The sequence below is a fragment of the Acomys minous genome (assembly GCF_964271855.1).
Source record: "Acomys minous genome assembly, chromosome: 7".
Taxonomy (NCBI): Eukaryota; Metazoa; Chordata; class Mammalia; order Rodentia; family Muridae; genus Acomys; species Acomys minous.
The window spans coordinates 1,895,101-1,903,887 of record NC_140488.1 but is presented as its reverse complement, the minus strand read 5'-3'; the positions used below and the strand labels follow the sequence as shown (position 1 = coordinate 1,903,887).

The 8,787-nt window shown below is 48.7% G+C and overlaps 1 protein-coding gene across 2 annotated transcripts; it reads right to left on the bottom strand.

Moving 5' to 3' along the window:
* Positions 1 to 6,312: 6,312 nt before the first annotated feature.
* Positions 6,313 to 8,109, bottom strand: TREX2 (three prime repair exonuclease 2). 2 transcript variants are annotated; one of them, XM_084789102.1, is made up of 2 exons: positions 7,862 to 8,109; positions 6,313 to 7,254 (listed from the first exon to the last, which is right to left on the bottom strand). In XM_084789102.1, the coding sequence occupies exon 2, from the start codon at positions 7,224 to 7,226 to the stop codon at positions 6,516 to 6,518; it is 711 nt and encodes a 236-aa protein (XP_084645228.1). In that variant the 5' UTR covers positions 7,227 to 7,254; positions 7,862 to 8,109; the 3' UTR covers positions 6,313 to 6,515. The 2 variants fall into 2 exon arrangements, with proteins under 2 accessions (XP_084645228.1, XP_084645227.1); XM_084789101.1 differs by having other exon boundaries at positions 6,313 to 7,260; positions 7,862 to 8,093.
* Positions 8,110 to 8,787: the final 678 nt, after the last annotated feature.

Genomic DNA, 8,787 nt, shown 5'->3' with positions numbered 1-8,787 from the left:
GTGATACTTTACTCTGGCACTAAGTTAAAGTCAGAGAACTATTTTATATACCAACTTGGCCAGGCTATAAAGCCCAGGTTTTAGTAAAACAGGGGTCTAGATGAGGCTGTGAAAATAATTTTAGATGAGATTATTAAAATTGGTGGTCTTTGAATAAAGCCATCCTCCTTCCTAGTGTAGGCACGTTTTGGGCAATCATCTGAAGACTTTAAAAAGACTGAAACTAGCCAGAGGAAGGGCTGCTGCTGCTGATGGCCCTCTCTTGAACTACAGCTCCACCTTCAGTTGTTAGTTGGCCCAATTGCCACTCGGCTTCTACATTATGTGAGCCAATGCTTTGAAGTCTCCTGATAGATATAAATTTGCAGCTACTATAAGAATCCTAACTAATAGAGCCATAAAGTCAGAAGTACCCACATATAGTGATCAGACGTGTAACAGAAAACCCATTTCATGAAGGAATCCGTGCCTAAAGCATCACTATGATGCAGTGTTAGCATGCACACTCCTGTAAATGGACAGATGTCCTAGATAAGCAAGAGCAGAGCTGCCCAGCAGCATAATTGTCAGGCTGTATTTTAGAACTAGGGATAAATGTCAACATTTCCTAAGGAGACACATTTTCCAGGATCTAGAAGGCGTTTTAAAGTTATTTCTGAGCAGGCATGTGACCCACACCTGTAATCTCTGCACTGGAAAGACTGAGGCAGGAGGGTTGCAAGTTTCGAGATGAAGTCTTACTGTAGCTCGAGTGCAGAGAGGATCATGCGGGCAGGCTCTCACCCTGTGTGGCTGAGAGACAATAAATAGGGGAGTTCTCAGGTAGAGATAGCACTTAGGGAGAGTGTCATGTGAAGATGAAAGCAGAAATTAGAGTCCTGCATGTGCAAACAAGCCACAGAGTGGCCAAGGTTGCAGAAATTACTAGAAACCAGGGAAGGGGAGTGGATCAGACTTCCTTGAAAGACTCAGAAGGGACCCACCCTGATGAGACCTTGATCTTGGACTTCTAGGACTACAGTATACTTTATTATTGGTAGCACTGGAAAACATAAGGCCTGCTCCAAACCCCACTTAAGTGTGATCTGCCTAGTGAGAATTTTGGTTTCTTTAAAAACCCAGTTATGTGAATATGTTTTTGTTTTGATCCCAGGTATAGGATGTGGGGCTGCTTCAGATTAACCTCAGCAGCTGACTAGGATTTGTCTCATGCTCTAGCAGGAGCATGATTTTGGCAGCTGAAGGTAGTTTCTGTGTGTGTGTGTGTGTGTGTGTGTGTGTGTGAGAGAGAGAGAGAGAGAGAGAGAGAGAGAGAGAGAGAGAGAGAGAGAGAGAGAGAGGGAGGGAGGGAGGGAGGGAGGGAGGGAGGGAGAGAGAGAGAGAGAGAGAGAGAGAGAGAGAGAGAGAGAGAGAGAGAGAGAGAGAGAGAGAGATTTGGAATTCTGGGGACTTTTCAGAGGATATAAATGCTAGGGACCTGAGATGGGGGGTTGCTGCTGTTGGGGGGTTGCTGTGGCTTGTTAAGTGGCTGTATGCAAAGACACAAGAGCAAATTGAATATTCCTGCCAGCAAAAATCAACCCTGCCCCCAAGGAACTGGATGCCCCTAATCAGCAGGAAGTAGTCTAAAGAGGTCTACACTTCTTTTCCCCTGCTAACCTTCTTTCTAGCCTACCTAGTATTGGAGAGTTGGAAGGGATTGGAGTGGAGAAGGGTGGTCAATATGGGAGCCCAATAAAGTAGCCAAAAGCCTAGGTACAGATTTGGGTGAGTGAGATGCTTCAGGGGGTAAACGCACTTGCCTGGCTATCTGAGTTGGAATCCATAGTGGAAGGAAAGCCTGACTCCTTGAAAGTTGTCCTCTGAGTTTAACAGGAGCATTATGTCATGCTCACATGGGGACACAGACACACGGACGGACACACACATACACACACATGCATGCACGCACTCACAGGCACACATGCACACATTAATAATGATAAGGGAAAATTTCTTTAAACGTTCACTATTGAGAAGTTAGGACTACCTTTATAAGCATTATATTGTGAAGGAAAAGTAAAACCACGAGTTATCTCTAATACAAAGTGAAAGGGCTGTCTAGTGCAAACCTCTGGGATGTGGTCAGATCCCAGATCCTTGAGGGAAATCGTTATTTTTGAGGAGCTCGGTTATTCAATAATGGAGATGGTCCAGGAGCTTAGTCTTCATCTCAGAAAATCAGAAAATAAAGTAAACAAGAGATGTTAAATAGATGGAAATAATCAAAGTAAGAAGTGATTTTAATGAAGCAAAAATATTTTAAAGTGAAAATTTAGTCAAAGCTCTAGGTTTGTTTTCCTTTGAAAGGGCCAATGGGGGGACATGAAGCCTGCTCAGTGGTAAAGGTGCCTGTCTCACAAACATAAGGACCTGGATTTGTATCCCCAGCACCCATATAAAAACTGAGCAAGTTAACATACCTCTGACTCAAAAAACCAAGGTGTAGAGTGACCTCTGGTGTCTACATGCACATGTGCACACACAAACACACATACACACAAACTCAGAAGAAAGGACCAATGAAACAGACAATCTTTCACAATCCTTGTTAAGATGTAAGTAGGCATACGAAATGAGACATCGCTCTGCAGTGGTGGCACATACATGTAATCTCAGAGCTTGGGTAGGCAGAGGCAGGTGGATCTCTGTGAGTTTGAGGCCAGCCTAGTATACAAAGTGAGTCCAGGACAGCCAGGGCTGTTACACAGAGAAACCCTATCTCAAAAAACAAAAACAAAACAAACAAACAAAAACAGAAAGGAGACAGCAACAGAGATACTTTAAAAATGAAAAATATAAAGGCTGGGCGTGGTGGCGCACACCTTTAATCCCAGCACTCTGGAAGGCAGAGGCAGGTGGATCGCTGTGAGTTCGAGGCCAGCCTGGTCTACAAAGTGAGTCTAGGACAGCCAGAGCTACACAGAGAAACCCTGTCTCAAAAAAAACAAGAAAAATATTATGTTAATCAAATTAAAAACATGGAGGAAACTGACTAAACTGATTCAAAGAAGGCATTTATGACTTTAAAGAAGCAATACGTAGTCAAACGTCATTTATTCAAATTTGTGAATGTGTGGGAGGAAGATGCAGGGAAGAAAATGAAGGAGAGAAAGAGAGAGAGAGAGAGGTGCGCGTGCAGGGTCTTGTGTGTCTATTTGTGTGCTGTGTTGTGCTATTTGCTCCTACTGAAGTACATGTGGTTAAACCTGATCGCCAAGGTATGAGGCATGGCCTTTGGGAGGTGAGTAGTCATGAGGGCAGAGTTGCCGTGAATAATATTAGCACCCTTAGAGGAAATTCCAAGGGAGGAGCCAGTCCTTCCCACCATGTGAGAACACCGCAAGAAGGAGCCATCTATGAGAAATGAAATTCTCAGCAGACAATGAGCCTGCTTGGACCTTGATCTTGGACATCTAGGCTCCAGAATTATGATCAAGGAATTTCTGCTGCTTATCAGTCATCCAATCTATGGTGCTTTTGCCATAGCAGCTGCAACAGAGTAAACCAAAATGCAAATAACCCTTCTTAAGTTTTCATCTCAAGTACAATTCTTAGCAGATTGACTACTCAAGGGAACTTTTTTTTTTTTTTTTTTTTTTTTTTGCGGGCAGGACAAAGTCTCATGTGTCCCAAGCTGGCCTTGTAGTTGAGGATGACCTTGAATTCCTGATCCTCCTGTCTTCACCCCCTTAAGTGCTGGGATTCTATGCCTGCACCACAGTACCTGGTTTATTGGGTGCTAGGCATGGAACCCAGGGCTTTGTAGATCCCATCTAGCATATTCTCCCAACTGAGTGCCGTCTCCAGCCCCCGGAGAAAGCGGGCTTAAGCTACGTAATCGTCATGGAACTTCAGCTTGGTAACAGAAATTAGGAAAGCAGACCTTGCCATCTTTCCAGCTTCCTCCCAGGCCTGGTGCACACTCTGTCTGCCACATCCATATTGCATCCAGAACGTAGTCTCAGGAGCATCCTTGGCTCATTGCTGAGCAGCATCCTCAGATGCAGATGTAACATAGGTTGTACAACCAGTCATCCTACTGGGGAACATCTGCCTCTTTCTACTTGAGGGCTCGTAAGACACAAGCTAGCCTGAATGTGTCCTGCATTTCTCTTGGGGAAACATATATGGGTAAAACCTTGGATCTCGTGATGGTTGCTCAGTTAACCCTTTCACACACTGTCCAGCTGGTTTCCTACAGTCTCATCCTTGGCTACCTAGGGAATATAAGACCAGTCAGGGATACATGAGATCCTTTCTCCAAAAACCAAAAATAAATAAATAATATAAATGAAAAATTAAACAATTTATATAAAAAATAAAAGAGCTAGACAAATCTATCACATCTTAACTGGCCACATTTTACTATTACTGTGTATTGATGTACATCTCGCAGACCACAATGGAAATCAATGCTGTAGTGTGATGCCACACATCTATTCCTGTACAGCTTTGTGTACACTCTGTCCTCTTCCTGTTGGCCGCAGTGAAAGAAGTATCCCAAAGAGGCCAATGGGCCAGGACACAGCAGTGCTCAATTTATTCCTGCTTTGCTTACTTCCCTGGCTTGAGAAAATAATGGGGAACATGTTAATACTGCAGATTAAATCAGAGTGCTGCCTCTGTGGCCATAGCATTGTGGGTAGTGTGAGTGTGTGAACTTTTAAGATATATCTCTGCTGCTTTACTTTCAACTTACTCATTAAGAGAAAGGAAATTAGCCCAGCTGTGGTGGCACACGCCTTTAATCCCAGCACTCAGGGAGGCAGAGGCAGGGGATCGCTGTGAGTTCAAGGCCAGCCTGGTCTACAAAGCGAGTCCAGGACAGCCAGGGCTGTTACAGAGAGCCTTTGTCTCAGAGAAGACAGAGACAGAGACAGGGACAGGGACAGGAACAAACAGGGACAGGGACAGAGCCAGAGAAAGGAAATTGTGAGTTGAACAATGCTCATCATGGATGGGAAACAACACACATCGCACACACACACACATATCCACACAAGCATGTGTGCGCACAAGTGCATTTACTTTCCTGGAAAGTCAGTTGGCATGAACTCATCAGCACATTACTGGTTTGGAGGCAGGTTTCAGCTTGTCTGTGCCACATGCAAAGATGCTTAACGCTTAACCTGACCAGTCTGAGCGAGCAGGAAAGACTTGGGGACAACACCCAAGACCAGACTACCATGAGGCCAAGGGTTCTTGAATGAGCCTCAGGGAGAGACAAAAGCACAAAGCGAGAGCACTGTGGAGGTGTCATAAGGCACAGGTAGAGCAGCTAGCTGCTCCTAGGGTTGAGCCTCTCTGACTTGTCATTATGTAGTAGTAGGGAAAGTCTATATTTGGTATAGACTGCCCACCTGAGCCTGGCCAGAAGGTAAAGGGATCAGGCCTGAGAAATACAAGCACACGAATCTGACTTTGCCTCTCTTCTAGACACAAGCCTCCGTGACCTCAGCCAGGCCGTCACCAGCGCTCTGGCCTCACCTTCCTGCCACCACACACGATGAAGCATCTCTAGTCATTTTGACCTACTTAGGGATCCCCAAACGGGCCAGGCTGGCTCAAGGCTGGAGGCTTTGCTCATATGAGTCACTCTAGGTCTAGGGTGTGGCCACCCTACCCCGTCTTGCCTGCCCCAGCATTTGGTGACACAGCTCTCACCTGGTCCAACTTCCCACAAGACAGGAGTGCCTCAGGGTGGGGCTTCACAGGGCAGGTCACCGGAAACCTGAAGTCCAGCTGAGGCAGCTAGTCAGAAGCTACCCTCCCAAATCACTCTGGGAAGGACCTGCCACCTGTGATGAGTTAAAGTCTGACTAGCACCCTATGTGCTACCCCACCTCTCCTCTCCACCTCTGGTCAGCGTGGCATCCTAGTCTGCCTGGGTGGTCTCTCCTGTGGCATCTGTGTGCCATGACCACAGATGACTAGAGATGCCTGTTTCCCCCCAGTGCTCTATATCAGGTCACTGGCGCTACTTTGTAGAGTACAGACAGAGGAGGACGAGGGTCAGGGCCAGAGCTGGGCTTCGAACAAGGCAAAGACTAACTTTGTAGGCTCATTTACCCCTCTCATTTCCCTCCCTGGGCCTAGCAGAGAGGGGCAACATGCAATGGGACCCTGAGATATACCAGAGGGATAGCTCCTACCTGCTGACATCTTCAACTGTACATACTCATAGAGCTCACCACAGGGTAATGATATCTGTAGCTTAGTAGGACAATTTGGGGTGTGGGCAGAGAGAAGTCTGGCCAGTAAGTCAGCTGGTAAGGAGTTGGTGGTATTTATTGAGAAATGGGAGGAAAGATGGAAGGAACAACTTGCAGGAGCTCACAGGCTGGCCAGGTGCCCACCTGGAGGTAGAGCACAGGGGAGGCTCTGGCATCCTGTGGCCAGGGCTGAGGAAGGCCAGTGAGGTGCTGCAGAGAGCAAGAACAGCTCAGAGCTGCCTGAATGTATGCTGCTGGCATTCAGGCCTCAAGGCTTGGAGCATCAGGTGGCATGTACATGGGCTCAATGTCATCCCAGCTGCGGGCCTGCTCATCTGCCCAGGCGAGCAGCTCAGCAGCTCGGTGCAGGAAGATCATAAGCAGCGTGTGCACATCACCCTCTGCTGAATGGGCAGCACTGGGCTCAGCGTGGAAGTAGCGGTGGAAGAGACTGGCCAGGCTGTAGCTCTTGCGGCCTTGAGCTCTCGTGCCATGGCTGTGAGCACGGTCCAGGCCCCGCAATGCAGGCAGTGTGTCCAGGCAGACAGTGTCTCGGGGCAGGTGGGCACCCAGACGTTGTAGTTCTGTGCACAGCAGTGGGAAGTCGTAATCAAAGCCATTGTGGGCCACAAGGCAGATGGGACCCGCCTGGCGGCTCAGGAAGCCCTGCAGCGTCCTCACCACAGCACCATTGAAACCAGCCTTCCGGCAGCACATCAGGCCTTCGCTGCTCAAACCAGTAATCTCACTAGCCTTGGCAGTAAAGGGGCGTTCCGGGCACATGCACAGTGTGAGCTTGTCCAGAACACGGGGCAGCGCCAGGGTACCAGAATCGCCCCGCTCTGGGTTCTCCAGGGAAGAACGGTGGACAGCAAAAAGGGATATCTCCGCGATCTCAGGATCCATGTTTGGGAGCCCCGTGGCTTCCAGGTCCAGGAAGACAAAGGTCTCAGGCCGAGGTGGCTCAGACATGCTGATGTTCTCACAGGAACAGTGAGGCCTAAAGCTTCCAGAACAAGTGGCATAAGCCAGAGGGCTAAAGAAATGAGAGCAAAGGCCCTACTGCCTACAGCCACCTCAGGTCAAAGCTCTATCACTCAGAGCCTCGCTTCCTGCTGCTCCACCCCACCTCATGAGGCCTTCAGTGCTAGGAGTACTTTCCAAGGCTCATATACAGGGACACTTTAAAGGAGAATCCAAGGGGCTAGGTTCGAGTGGTCAGGGTCTTTTACTGCTGTACCTCTCTCCTCCCCCTTTCCCTGAGCCTCTCAAGCCAATCTTAGTTCTGTCACCTAACCAAGCAGGCACAAAAGAAAGTGCCTAGACTTTAGCCCTCATCCAGATCTAGCTATCGTTCCTACCGGGAAGGGGGCAGGTACAGCCCACAAATGGCACCTAGGCCCAGCACCTTGGTGGAGATACCTTGACTGGGAGCCTCAGGATTATGCCTTGCTTTCTATCTTTGGGTAGCAGGCACCAGAGCAATCTGCCATGGGAACTCTGGTCTCCCCAACATTTTCTCTACAAAACAAGTGCAGCCTCAAGCTGGTTTCTACCCGCCTCCAGGCTTGTGGTACTGTCCACCCATCCTCCCCACACGGGCTTACCTGGGGCAGGCTTCGGCTGGCTTCCTAGGCTGCTGGGCACCTGTCTCTGTACAGGCTGCTCCAGGCAGCCTTTAATCAGAGGACACAGCCCGCCCCCAGCAGCCAGTTGGGCAACCAGGAGGCCTGAGGCCGCAGGACCTGTGCAGCCGGCTTGCTTGCCGCCCCCTCATGAGCTTGCAACCACCAGGACACACGCCCCATGTTTACAGACTGGGAAGCAGGCTCCGGCTGCACACATGCTTCCAACGAGTGATGAGCATCATCGTCATGGGCCAGACAAACATGTCCTCACAGGCAGAAGGAAGTTAGAGTGTGATGGAAGGCTGTGGCTTCTGCCAAGCCCTACCCCCAAATGCCATAGGACCTGGGATGTGGTTGTCAGACCTGGACAACCAGGTGTGATGTTTAGCCCTATGCTGGGACACATTACACACAGATAAAGGTCCTCTTCTCCAGGACTTGGTTTCCTCCATCAGTGGAGACCTGGCTGCCCTTCATGAGGTTGCTAAGACCTCAAGAGTGACAGGGGCATCTATTTGTGTTGTGTTTAGCCTGTGGATGGGAAGACATGTTGAGGACAGGGCCTTGGTCCTGCTTCAGTGAACAGGGAGTGGTTTCAGGACATCTCCAAGGTGAGCACTGCCTGGTTGCAGCTCACCCGCCTTGGAGCCCCATCTTCCGGCAGCAAGAGGGCGTGGTCTGTGCTCTAAGGGCATGGCACCCAATGTATTACAGGCATTTATTTAGTAGAGTTAGGAGGAAGTCAGAGAGAAAAGGGAGGCAAAGAGAGGCCATGAGACAGTGGGGTCTGAGCCGTACAGTCCCATGGGTATGACAGAGCCAATTCTTTAAATTTCAGAAATGGAAAAAGGTGACTGGGACACCTCTAAGACTCTAAGACTGAGGTTTTCAGCTTTCCTAATGCT